Below are 14,550 nucleotides of genomic sequence, written 5' to 3' on the forward strand. Positions count from 1 at the left end.
TTCACAGAGAAACATATACAAAGTATATACTACTTTCACACTAAAACTACAGTTAATTTTCCTTTAAAAAATAAGACTCTTTAGAGGAAATCTTAATGGTAAAAGTATATCGATAATAATAGTATTCAAGTATAAGGGATCCAGGAATGACTTTTGATCAAAGAAAAATTAGTATGCTTTTCAGTTTAAAAATACTGTCAGCATGGAAGAAATTTCATTTAATATGGCTAAACTCTTACACAATTTGAGCGTAAGAAATAGGCTGAGTTTCCTTTACTAAGTTTCTTACAGCAACACCACCTTCTTCTCCCTCCCATAAAAAGCTCAAACAACTTTCAACTACAAGAACATCATTTAACAAGACTGACGACACCTATTTCCTCATTTAAACCATAGCCTGGAAAGAGAATCTTGCCCACAAAGAACATGCAAAGCAATGTTTCCTACCATATGCTCCTCAGAACACTAAGAAGAAGAGAAGCATGTCAGATGCACAGTCAAATAAGTCTGGCACATACTGCTTACCCATGAACATTACCATCATTACAGGACTATGAAATAGCACGAAGTTAAAATTTTTTTACTCCCCTTTCCAATGTTATTCAAATATACAGTATAAAAGAACTTTTTTCCCATTATATATTTACCAGTATCTGTGTAAAACATTTTGGAAAAAGCTGAAATAAAAACTTAATTTCATAAACTAACATGATTAATCTTTGACAAAGGAGGCAAGAACATACAATGGAGAAAAGACAGTCTCTTCAGCAAGTGGTGTTGGGAAAGCTGGACAGCCCCATGTAAATCAATGAAGTTAGAACACACCCTCACACCATACACAAAAATAAACTCAAAATGGCTGAAAGACTTAAATGTAAGACATGACACCATAAAACTCCCAGAAGAGATCACAGGCAAAACATTCTCTGACATAAATCGTACCAATGTCTCCCATGGCAATAGAAATAAAAGCAAAAATAAACAAATGGGACCTAAACAAACTTATAGGCTTTTGCACAGCAAAGGAAACCATACACAAAACAAAAAGACAACCTATGAGAAAATATTTGCAAACGATGTGATAAACAAGGGCTTAATTTCCAAAATATACAAACAGCTCATACAATTCAATAACAAAAAAACAAACAACCCAATCAAAAAATGGGCAGAAGACCTAAATAGACATTTCTCCAAAGAAGACATACAGATGGCCAATAGGCACAAGAAAAGATGTTCAACATCACTAATAATTAGAGAAATGCAAAACAAAACTACAATGAGGTACCACCTCACACTGGTCAGAATGGCCATCATCAAAAAGTCTACAAATAACAAATGCTGGAGAGGGTGTGGAGAAAAGGGAACCCTCCTACTCCTACACTGTTGGTGGGAATATAAATTGGTGCAGCCACTATGGAAAACAGTATGTAGATTCCTTAAAAAACTAAAAATAGAATTGCCATATGATTCAGCAATCCCACTCCTGGACATATACCCAGAGAAAACTCTAATTTGAAAACATACGTGCACCCCAATGTTCATGGCTGCGCTATTTACAATAGCCAAGACATGGAAGCAAACTAAATGTCCATCAACAGATGAATGGATAAAGAAGATGTGGTACATATATACAATGGAATACTACTCATCCATGAAAAAGAATGAAATAATGCCATTTGCAGCAACATGAATGGACCTGGAGATTATTATACTAAGTGAAGTAAGAGAAAGACTTACTTATATTAAGGAAAGATAACTGCTACAATAATAACAAATGTTTAGTGTGTATTACCTACTACCTTACACTGTTTTAGTTAATTACTACATTCAACAAATGAACCCTGAAGGGCAGGTACTATGATTCTGGTCTTTAGTTGATTAAGTAAAGAATGGCTCAGAGAAGTTACCCTGTAGAGCTACCTAATGGTAGAACTAGGGTTAGAACCAAGGGCTGTGTGAAATCAAACCTAACGTGAGGCATAGTGCTAAGCATGGAACTTACATCAACTCACTTAAACTTTGCAATGGCACATGAGTAAGTAATATGTTACCCCATTTTACAGATAATGTATCTAAAATTGAGGGAAGGGCTTCCCTGGTGGCGCAGTGGTTGAGAATCTGCCTGCCAATGCAGGGGACACAGGTTCGAGCCCTGGTCTGGGAGGATCCCACATGCCGCGGAGCAACTAGGCCCGTGAGCCACAACTACTGAGCCTGCATGACTGGAGCCTGTGCTCTGCAACAAGAGAGGCCGCGATAGTGAGAGGCCCACGCACTGCGATGAAGAGTGGCCCCCGCTTGCCACAACTAGAGATAGCCCTCGCACAGAAACGAAGACCCAACACAGCCAAAAATAAATAAATAAATAAATAAATAAATTTAAAATTGGGGGAAGTATATGGCAGAAACTAACACAACATTTTAAATCAACTATACTCCAATAAAAATAAAAATAAATAAAATAAAATTGAGGGAAGTAATTTGCTCATAAATACCTGAAAAGGGGAGAAAAAAGGTAATCTGACAGCCTATCTTAACATCTAACAATGACTGTATTATGCCAGAATTCAAATAAACTATTTTTAAAAACTAAGCTATAATCACAAGATTGAAATAACAACAAAACTGTGCACAGCCTCTTACAATTAAAAATTTCCTCAACTTAAAAAAAAACCTTGATCATTACAGTGTAGCCATCATACATCTCATTTAACCTGCACAAATTCAACTATATAAGCTTGGTCAAAGAAAGAGCAATCATAACTCATATAAGTTGTGTGCTGCAAAATGAAATCCATTTGCTCCATCAAGTGGTCCACCAAAGCAACAGCAGTTCATTCCAACTCTAGAGGGTAAATTATTAGACTTACTAAGGCATTTATGTTGTACTTGTACTTTGGGGTAATTTAAGTGATTTTTCAATATTAACCATGTGTATTTTAAAAATCTAATGCCCAAATAATATTTAAAGGAAAATGAGCTAAGTCACAAGAAACACATAAGAGACATAAACAACCCAAGAAAAATAAGTCATCCTGCTACTACAAAACTAATTTTTAAATCTTTTGCAGAGTCTGAGTTTTCAATATCATTTTCTGTTTTTATACTAAGAGCCTTAAAACTAAATATATAAAAAAAAAGAGGTGAGAACAAGACAAAGATGACTACTATCACCATTTCTATTCAGTATAAATGCAGGTAGTCCTAGGAAGCATGATAGAGCAAGAAAAAGAAATAAAAGATATAACAACTAGAAAAACAACAAAGTAAAAATCTCTTTATTAACAGATGATGTAATTGTGTATATTTAAAATCCCTAAGAATGTACAATCTACAAGAATTAATAAGTTAATATAGCAGTGTCACCAGGTATGAGATTAATATACACAGATCAATTATACTTCTATAGACCAGCAAGAAAAACCTGGAAATAAAATTAAGAAGAATAGCACTTATAACAGCATAAAAAATCAAACAGCTAGGTACAAATCTAAAAAGGATGTGCAAAACTTCTAGTGCACCAAGAACTATAAGACATCACCAAGATAAATGGAATACCTAACTTAGCATAAATATATACTAAAGAACATTACCATGTTAATGGACTGAAAGTCTTAATGTTAAGATGTCAATCCTCCCAAACTGACTTATATTCAAACCTCATATTAAAATACAATAAGTTTTTTGAGTATAAATTATCAATCCAATTCTAAAATTTAAATGGAATTACTGAGATCTAATGTACAGCACATTGATTAGAGATCATAATACTGCATTATATACTTGAAAGTTACAAAGAGAGTAAATCTTAAATGTTCTCACCACAAAAAAGAAATAGTAATTCTGTGACGTGATGAAGGTATTAGCTAATGCTATGGAGGTAATCATTTTACAATATATAAATTTTTCAAAACAACACACTGTACACCTTAAACTTGCTCATTGTTATATGTCATTTATATTTCAATAAAGCTGGAAAAAATGGAAATACAAAAGACCCAGAATCTTTATGAAAGAGCATCTTTAAGAAAAAGAATGTTGGTGGATTACACTCCTAGGTATACACTCAAGAAAAGTGAAAATATACATCACAATGAACACTTAACACAAAAATGTTCACAGCAGTATTTTTCTTAATAGCCAAAAAGAGGAAACAACCCAAATGTCCATTAACTGCTGAGCAGATAAACGAAATGTGGTATATCCAAAAAAATTTTTAAGTGGTAAATCATAAAATGGAATATTATTCAGCTACAAAAATGATGTACTTAGACATGCTAAATGGACAAACCTTGAAAATATTAAACCAAGTGAAAGAACCCAGACAAAAAGGTCATATACTATATGATTCCACATTTATGTGAAATGTCCAGGGTAGGCAAATCCATAGAGACTCAAAACAGATTAGTGATTGCTAGGAGATGGGGGAGAGGGGAATTGGGAGTGACTGTTAATGGCTACAGGGTTTCTTTCTGGAGTGATTAAAACACTCTGGAATTAGTGGTAATGACTGCACAACACTGTGAAAACTTCATATATAAATTTTCTAAATCTACCAAAAAAAGAAAAAAAGTTGGTAGATTTGTACTAGCAGATTTTAAGACTTAACATAAAGTTACAGTAATTAAGACAATGAGGTATTGGCATAAGGCTAGATAAACTGACCAAAGGAACAGAAATGACCCACACAGATAGCAAACACATAATTCTGAAGAGAGGTGACACTGCAGTAGAGTGAAGGAAAGATAGCTTCTCCCCCACAAATGATTACACATCAGAAGAGAGAAACAGTAAACGTAAGATGAATTAGAAGAAAATACCCATAGTAAAAGAAGAGATTTAAAAGTTGAAATTATGTCAGTTATAGTGATGAAGTGTAACATACATGAAATTGGAGACACAAAAAGAGAGAAGATAAAAAACAGGGCAGAAGCAGCGTTTCAACAGTTAATGGCTGAGATCTTTCTAAAGCTGATGGAAGATACGAAGTAAGCATTCAAGAAGCCCTGTGAATCCCAACCAGGATAAATACAACTGAAACCACATGTAGGAAATCATAGAAAAATGCTGAAAACAGAGAGAAAGGGGGTGAAGGGGAGAAATGAAGGAGGGAGGGGGGAAGGGAGAGAGTATGAATCTCAAAAACACCTTGAAAACTGACAATGACATTAAAAAAGGAATAATAAGATTGACAAGTGATGTCTAACAAAAACAGAGTAAAGTAAAATGAAAGATTACCTTTAAATAACTAGAAGAAATAATAGCTGGCTTACAATTCTATAACATGTGAAATACTCTTCAAGAATGAAGATGGGGGCTTCCCTGGTGGCGCAGTGGTTAAGAATCCACCTGCCAATGCAGGGGACATGGGTTCAAGCCCTGATCCAGAAAGATCCCACATGCCGCGGAGCAACTAAGCCCATGCACCCCAACTACTGAGCCTGTGCTCTAAAGCCCACGAGCCACAACTACTGAGCCCGCGTGCCACAACTACTGAAGCCCACGTGCCTAGAGCCCATGCTCCGCAACAAGAGAAGCCACTGCAATAAGAAACCCGCACACCACAACAAAGAGTAGCCCCCACTCGCCACAACTAGAGAAGGCCCGCGCACAGCAATGAAGACCCAACACAGCCAAAAATAAAATAAATAAAATAAATAAATTTATATTAAAAAAAAGAATGAAGATGACATATCTTGATCCAAACAAGCCAAATGTAGAAAGTTATTATTATGATATTCAGAAAAATTTAATTAAGTATTGAAAATTAGATGATACTATGAAATTGATTATGCTAATTTATTAGATTATGATAAAGTGCATCATAATAAACCATAGTTAATTTAGATAATTATAATAAAAATGGAATCAGTTATTAAAGAGGACATCTACATTGTTTAAGATACTATGTATGGATAATGACTGTGGTTTATCTAATTTTTCAAAAAATATTTGAAATTTTCCCACAAAAAACTAAGTTAATTCATCATCAGTAGACAAGAACAGAAAAAGTGATCTTACAGAGTTTTCAGACATAAAGAAAAATCAAACCACAGAAAAGCTCAAAAGCAAAGAAAGAAATAGAGAAATGAAAATGGAATTATGAAATCAATCCAAATGAATACTGAAAAACTAATAATAACCATGGAATTAAAATACATATAAAATTAAGGTATAAAGCCACATTGCCATATAAATTAGAAAGGTGATAAATAATGTTCAATATATTTGCACTGTATGGTAAAAAAAAAAAAGCAACTGGATTTCTGGATGTCAAGGATATGTATATATTATGCTCTCTGGGATAATTGCTAAAAATATTACAATAAAAAGTAGAAAAATAGCTCAATAAAAATACAATCACCGGGCTTCCCTGGTGGCGCAGTGGTTGAGAGTCTGCCTGCCAATGCAGGGGACACGGGTTCGATCCCTGGTCTGGGAGGATCCCACATGCCGCGGAGCAGCCGGGCCCGTGAGCCACAACTACTGAGCCTGCGCGTCTGGAGCCTGTGCTCCGCAACAAGAGAGGCCGCGATAGTGAGAGGCCCGCGCAACGCGATGAAGAGTGGCCCCCACTCACCGCAACTAGAGAAAGCCCTCACACAGAAACGAAGACCCAACACAGCCATAAATAAATAAATAAATAAATAAATTTAAAAAAATATATATACAATCACCAATAAAATGGAAACAAAGGAGAAAAAGAAACATCTAACAGGCAAGATGAGAAATCTAATAGAATATATGAAAAACATGGTAGATTTGAATCCAAATATATTACTAAGTACATTAAATGTAAATAAACTAAATACTCCAATTGAAAGAAAGGAGGGAAAAAAGCAACTACATTCTGCTTACAAAAGTCATGACTAAAATAAAAGGAGACACTGAAAAGTTGAAAGTAAAAAGAAGGAAAAATATATACCATACAAATAGTAACCAAAAGAAAGCTGATAACTGGTAGAGAAATATCAAAGTAATTTTAGGAAAATCAATCTTAGAGAGAGAGAGAGAGATAACACCTAACGATAAAAGATTCAACTCACAAGAAAGATACAACCATTCTAAATTTATATGGTAGCTTCAGAATGTATAAAATAAAAATTGTTGAAACTAAAATAGACAAATCCACAGGTATAATGACAAGAATTTAACATGCTGATCTTATTAACTAAAAACAAAAACAAACAAGAAAAACAGATAAAACAAAGGCAGAGAATTTGAAGACCACAATTAGCAAACTGTATATCCAAGTGGATATACAGAGCACACTTCACCAAGTGCAGAGTAAACATTATTGTCAAGCATTATTGCTGATCCTCTGCAATTCCCAATAAATTTTGCAAACTGACAATCAAAGTATTTCTTTTGACCCCACAGCATTTTAAATAGAAATGAGTAATAAGATGATAACTAGAAAATCTTAATATACTTGTAAATCAAGGAGTGCATTTCTTTAACGTTACTAACTAAAGTTGAATATATGAAAACCCTATAAAGCAGCAAATCAACTTCTACATTCATACCTAAGAGAATAGTGTATCCACTAGTACTAATAGCACTACAATATAACAACCCAAATGTCGCTCAGTAGTGCACAAATCAATAGTGGGTACATAAACTTTGTTTTATTCAGAGAGTAGAATCTTAAACAGCAATGAAAATGAACCAACTATCTATATATGCAATGATATAGGTGAATTTAACAACCATAACATGGAACAGAAGGCTGACCAAAAAATACAGAAATGCAATTCTATAATATACAGACCCTACTCAATCAGTGTTTAGGAACATGTAGCTAAGAGGTTATACAAAGAAACAAATAAAAACCAAGAAATGATTACTCTAAAAGTTAGGACAATGTTTACCTTTTGGAGAGAGTGAGGGAAAAATAAATGGAAGGGGAGCATGAAGAAATCTTTTTTTTAGAGTACTGGAAATGTTATTTCTTGACTTGGTGGTCACATGGGCAGTTTGTGTTGTGATAAACTGCTTCACTATACAATTGTTTTCTGCACCTCTCTGTATGCACATTATATTTCACAATTAACATGTTTCAAAAGAAAAGGGGACAGGAAGCTGAGAAACTACAGTCATCTTCTAGCACCTTATGATCACTAGCCAGGACTTTGCCCTACCATTTAATAAGTATCTCTCTGCTGGTGGTGGTTTCAATCTGGGTGGAATACAGAGGTGAATGCTTATAAAAGCATAGACTACCTTTGGAAAGACAAGAAACTAGTCCTATTGTATGTTTTACAGGAGTAGAAATGGGTAGGGAATGTGAGGGAATACTTTTCTTTTTCAAACCAGATCTTTTATGTTTTAAATTTTATAACTTCTGAATGTATTACTTATTCAAACACATTAATTTTCTTAAAATAAAAAATTAATTTCATGACAGTTCCAAAAAAAAAGTCTGATTTAAAACCAAAGAGTTTTCTGGAAGTTTAATTTCTTGTTATCGCATGTTTCCATACCACTGTAAATATATAAGTTTCTACAAAATGACTGCAATAGTCCAAGAAAACAAACACAAATGAATTTTGACCCTTTTGGCATCTCCATATGAAAGAAATATAAATTTTTATTTTTAAATTAAAACTCTCAGCTACATAAGCCATGAATTTCATTTAGTGGTTACTTCTACAATTGGAAGATATAAGATGATTCTGAATAAAAAGGCACTCAAAGGACTGTTAAGTTCCCTTTAAAACACTTGGCCATTCTGGACCCAAGTGTAAGATTAAATTTTTCATGACTTCTCAAGCAAACTATTTCTACTTTCTGTTAAACAGTTGAAGAAACACAAAGACACCTACTTACAAAAAACCATCAACAGCAGAATTCATTCAAGACAATATTCAAAAACACTTCTGGGACTGTAATATAAATGTAAAACCATATACCAATATTTTTAATTATAAAAACTTCAATTATTTGTGCCCAGATAGAACTAACTGTAAATAAACACTGATCCTACAATGTGAAGAAAAAACACAGAAAGTAAGATATACAAAATAAACACAAGTTCTCACTGATCATTCATTTAAAACATCAACAACACCATATATTCAACACACACAAATACTGGTTCATATATCCAAAGTTGTTTTAAACTAGCTGAAAAAACAGTATTCCCTCTTCACTCACCTCAACCTTCACAAAGACATTACCAAATATACCTTTAACTTTAAATGCAAGAAATAACATCATGATGCCAAATTGACCATCAAGACTGATTGCTGAAGGTGGATAATGAAAGTATAGTCTATTGTACTCGTCCCTCTACTTTCGTTATGTTTGATATTTTCCAAATTAAAATGTTTCTAAAAATGCACATACATAAAACAAAAAGATTTAACATAGGGTTCTAGAGGGTAGGAAAAAACCCATGAATAGACTTAGAAAAGAATATGAAACCACTTATGATTTCTCCCCAAAATGTGCCTCCTATCAATAAGTTTCTACTAAACATAACAGCAAAGGAATTTACATATACTATAAACTGATATGTAAATACTGATATATCACTTTATTACAACATAAAATATGTAATAAAAGAATGTATATAATAAGAGAAGGTATATACCAGTAAACGTACTTGCATCATCCCTTTCTATTCTGGTTCCATCACTAGTTGACACACAAGTAAAGTGCAGAGGTTCAACTTCTAGAAGTCCAGTGAGAGATGTGAAACTACCTTCAGCAGCTGTGCAACTACTGACCTTTCCATTTCCTAATACAAAAAAGAGACAAGTTTTATAAAACGTGAATTAATCTTAAAAAGGCAATAGTCATATTGAGAATTATAGCTACTACTTCGATTTTAATTAGAAAGATGTATAAATGCATAAACACAGGGTTTTACACAGGGCTTCAACAATGGACACGGTATTAAGAAAACTCACAAATAGATACTAGTCTCCTTGCTACAAAAGCAGAGTTGCAGAGAAGCAACTTAGTGGCCATTCACATTAACAAGAAACTATAACAAGTGATTTAGATTTTAAATGAGGAATAGAAGACAAAAGAAAAACAATAAATAAATAAATAAAATAGATTTTAAATGAGGGGAAAAAATAACCAGCTACTTAGATTGGCTATTACTCAATCTGTTTAAGTAGGCAAAATATCAGAATATATTCTATGATGTCAACGGTACAAATGACACTTATTAAAAACTAAAGAAATATTCTAAAATATTAGCAAGGTTTATCTATAAATTTTATATTTTGAATATAATATCAATATTCTAGAATGAGATATGCTACCTTATAATCATAACAAGTTTAAGTTAGCACATGTAGTAGTAAGAAAGAAAAATCAAATGGTCACAACTATGCAAATCATAAAACCACAGTAAGAAGACTGGACAGAAGAACACAAAAGAATTAAGAGTGTATATCGTACGAGGGGAGGAAGAGGGAAGGGTTATTTTCAGTACTTTTCAAATGTTCTAATCAGAGCACTACTTTTAAACAGAATTCTTTAACAGACAAAGTAAACCAGAAAGAGAAGATGGAAAGAATGGAGAGATATAAAAAAAAGTCATCAAACATCTGAAGGAATAAATTAAACACAAGACTAAACCGTCAAAACCTTGTTCTCCAATGTCCCATTGGCACCCAGCATAGGACCTGATAAGTGTGTTAAAAAAATATTTATTGAGCACTTATTTAATAGAAGACGTGGGAGATACAAGAATAAAAGGACAGGCCCTAGTTGTCATGAAACTCATATTCTGTTCAAGGTTACCAGGTATTAAACAAATAATTATACAACTGAACCTAAAAAAAAGTGCTATGCTTTACTTAAGAGAAGTTCAAAGGATAAATAAGTCAAGGGGAAATCAGTCTACGCCAAGGGTAATAAAATACTTCCATGATGAGGTGATGAGATATATGGGAAGAATAAAAGATTTTAATGTATTTATTCCACTGGGACGGGAATCCAGGCAGAAGAAATGACATGAGTGAAATCCCTTCAGTAGGAAGGAACATGACACATTAGATAAACTGAAAGAAAAATGTGCCTAGAGGAACATTTCTCAACCTAAAACCCCTCTACACATCTTTAAAATAATTAAAAGAACTCGAAAATTGAGCTTTCATTTATGTTGGCTCTGTGTGTGTGTGTGTCTATACAGAAATATTTATCAAGGTAGAAATTTTAAGATGAGAATATTTTAAACATTAATTCATATAACAGTAATAAACTCATTAGGTATAAAAATAAATAGCATATTTTGGTGAAAAATGACTGTTATGACCAAGAAAACAAGGAATAATGGTCGTGCCAAGAAGGGCCGCAGCCACATGCAGCCTATCCGCTGCACCAACTGTGCCCGACGCGTGCCCGAGGATAAGGCCATTAAGAAGCTCGTCATTCGGAACATCGTAGAGGCCGCAGCCATCCGGGACATTTCCAAAGCGAGTGTTTTCGGTGCCTATGTGCTTCCCAAGCTGTATGTGAAACTGCATTACTGCGTGAGTTGTGCCATTCACAGCAAGGCAGTCAGGAATCGTTCTCGGGAAGCCGGGAAGGACCGAACACCTCCACCCAGATTTAGACCTGCTGGTGCTGCCCCAGGACCTCCACCAAAGCCCATGTAAGAAGTTAAGTCCTTAAAGACTAAAGAAATACTATCCCCTGGAAAGACAATAAGATGGAAATTATACTTTAAAAAAAAAAACCAAAAATAACTTAATGAGAAGAGTGGTGATGTTTTACATTCTTGCAAATCTCTTTAAAATCTGGCTTATCAGAAGGTAGCTGGATTTGCCTATCTGCCTCCGCATTCAATGTATTACAATAGGATGCTCTGGCAGAAATACATGAAAAAACGCCGACCCAATACAAATATGTGATTGGAAAAGAACGGAATATTTTAATAAAGTATTAAATATTCAAAAACTTGAAAAGTGGTAGTTTAGGATTAGTTGCAATATGGTATCTGAAATCTTAAAAAAAGAATTTCTCAAACTCTATTACATTAAGATTAATTGGCCTATCTTATGCTTTTAGGGAATCTTCTGCCCATGCTTGATGTTGAATCACCATGCATCAATCATCGGGAAAATACTGGTCCACTGCTATATACAGATCTTCCAAATGTTAACACATTTCATCATATAATATCAGAAAATGACACTCACTAATATCATCGCAGTCCATCAGAAAAGTCATTATTTATTGAGAAGCTGTCAAAGCTCACTTCGGAGGAAACAAGTTTTCCAAAATTCTAATTTCTGCTTAAAAGTTTACTTCTAAAATTGGCAACAAATACTATCAATTGGATGGATACTGACAGGCATTTTTTATTCATTTTTGAGAAAATACCTGCCAAATAATCAAATCTGAATAAACATATTTTATCAGTCATTCTTGCAAATAAAAATGGTATACCATGAAATAAGCAACTAGTTCAGCTTATAAATCTAACAACTACACAAGTGCACTTCCTTGAAACAACCATGCTTCTTAAGCATGCAGCAGAAGTGTTTCACGCACACTTCCCATTTCATCACAGGATAGTTAAAAGATGCATACTTGTGGGTTCAAAATTTAATAAAATTAACAATATTTACTGTTTCATCAAAGGTATTTCTAAGTGAAACTGCCATGCTTTTTACTCTAAGTGCATGGGGAAGAACATCATGCTTTTGCACAATCAGTACGAATGTCAATGCAATGAAAAAAGGCAAGTAACATTGTTTTATCATGAAAACATTTAACCTGCGGACTCCCTGAAAGGATCTCAGGAACCCTGAGGGGACCTGTGGACCACACTTTTGAGAATTACTGGGCCACAGAAAGAAAACTAACAGGGCAGATCACACAAGATGTTCTATGCTACATTAGAGACTCTGGACTGCACAATTATGGAACGACATGAAAAGTATTTTAAGAAGAGAGATAGAATGATCAGATCAGGTTTGCATTCAAAAATGATTGCATTCATTGCACTGTGGAGAATGTACAGAAGTGAGCCAAGAACAGATGCAGAATGACCAGTTAGAAAGCTATTACTGCAGCCCAGGTTCAAAACGACTGTGGCTTAGACCGTAATCTTGTGATCGTGGGAAGTAAGAGAATGGGCAGATTTGAAATATATGTTGGTGGAAAAATAGACAGAATCTGATGACAGCCTCATTGTGGAGGATGAGAAAGAGAGGATAACATTCAGATTTCTGTTGTGTGCCATGGATGCCATTAACTGAAAAAAGGAATGCTGGATGGTGAGAAATAAAATGAAGAGACGTTCATATGGAGACGTACATCACGACTTCTAAGTCCCTTCTTCTGGGACGATAATACTCTATAATGAGTATGGCTGCTCTTGCATATTTAACCCCCAGGCTTGGCCTGAGCTTTATGGTCCTCTCCTTACATTCTCTCTATAAGGAATTTCATTCTATCCTAAGGAGTTCAGAAGGCATCTATAGGTCTAGTTCTAACCCCTCCCCTGAGTTCTACTCATAATTTGACAAGTCACTTAGATAGAGACACACTGGCAATAAGGTAGTCAGGAGCCTAAGTCATCAAACAGAGGAGATAACACCAATACCTAAGGCAGAATAAATCATTAAAAAGCAAGTAACAGACCAGAAGTATAGTATGACCTCTTTCATTAAAAATGCTCATAAACACGTGTAGCAAATAAGTCTAAATAGCTAAGCATCCTGTTAACAATGGTAATCTAAAAGGATGAAGAGGTTAGAGTTGAGACATTTTATATTTTATTTATATTTCTATATTTGATTTTTCTCTTTTGCTTTTTTCACAACTCATAATTTACAAACCTGAGACTAACTCCCAAAATTTACTTATAATTAATGTGGTAATTATCATAATGTTTATAAATAAATTTTTTAACATTTTGGTTTACTAGCAACACTTGCAGTAAGTTCGGTAAGATGGAAGAAAACAAAAAATAAAGCGGTCATTGCTCTATCTGACAAAACTAGAAAAACGCCAAATTCTAGCACCTGAAAAGATTATACAAGTAGTGTTATACATTCAATCCTAAAAACATATTCTTTAGAAATGCATACAAGAATACATGTAACACGGTATACCAAGTTCACCTCAGGAGAGTGTGATAGAAGATGCAGAAAATAATTTTTTCTTTCTGCATCTTTGCTTATTAAAATAAGTATAAATTAATTTTATTTTCATATTTTGTAATATGAAATAACATGTTCTTTGATTTTATGAACAACAAAGACACACCACATAAAACTGAAAGGACTACAACAAATAACCAAATTTTAATCTCTTAATAGCATTAAAGTCATACTGACATGCAATGAAACACATACACACACAAAAAAACAAATTTGCAACCCTTTCAAAAATAACTTCAATATTTTTTAGGGGGGAGTTAAGAAACAAAGGCAAATAGTTTAATGACTCACAGATACTAAAATTAAGTTCTAAAAACCTTTAGTTCTCAAAGATAGAATGTAGTAACTACAATCTATTAAAAAATCAACGGTAACTTAAACCCAAGATATAAAATTCAGAAATTCCTTTAATAAAAGA

General features: G+C 33.8%; 1 protein-coding gene and 1 pseudogene across 2 annotated transcripts in view; one reads left to right on the forward strand and one right to left on the reverse strand.

Annotated features, from left to right (window-relative positions):
* Nucleotides 1–14,550, reverse strand: part of BIRC6 (baculoviral IAP repeat containing 6) — a 299,805-nt gene that overhangs the window by 171,945 nt on the left and 113,310 nt on the right. The window contains 1 exon segment of the mRNA XM_082356671.1: nt 9,596–9,742. Coding sequence (XP_082212797.1) covers nt 9,596–9,742 — 147 coding nt within the window.
* On the forward strand, nt 9,749–14,548 carry LOC309611861 (small ribosomal subunit protein eS26 pseudogene; annotated as a pseudogene). Its single transcript has one exon. The product of its transcript is annotated as a small ribosomal subunit protein eS26 pseudogene (transcript).

This window comes from Balaenoptera borealis (genome assembly GCF_965194805.1).
Source record: "Balaenoptera borealis genome assembly, chromosome: 15".
Taxonomy (NCBI): domain Eukaryota; kingdom Metazoa; phylum Chordata; class Mammalia; order Artiodactyla; family Balaenopteridae; genus Balaenoptera; species Balaenoptera borealis.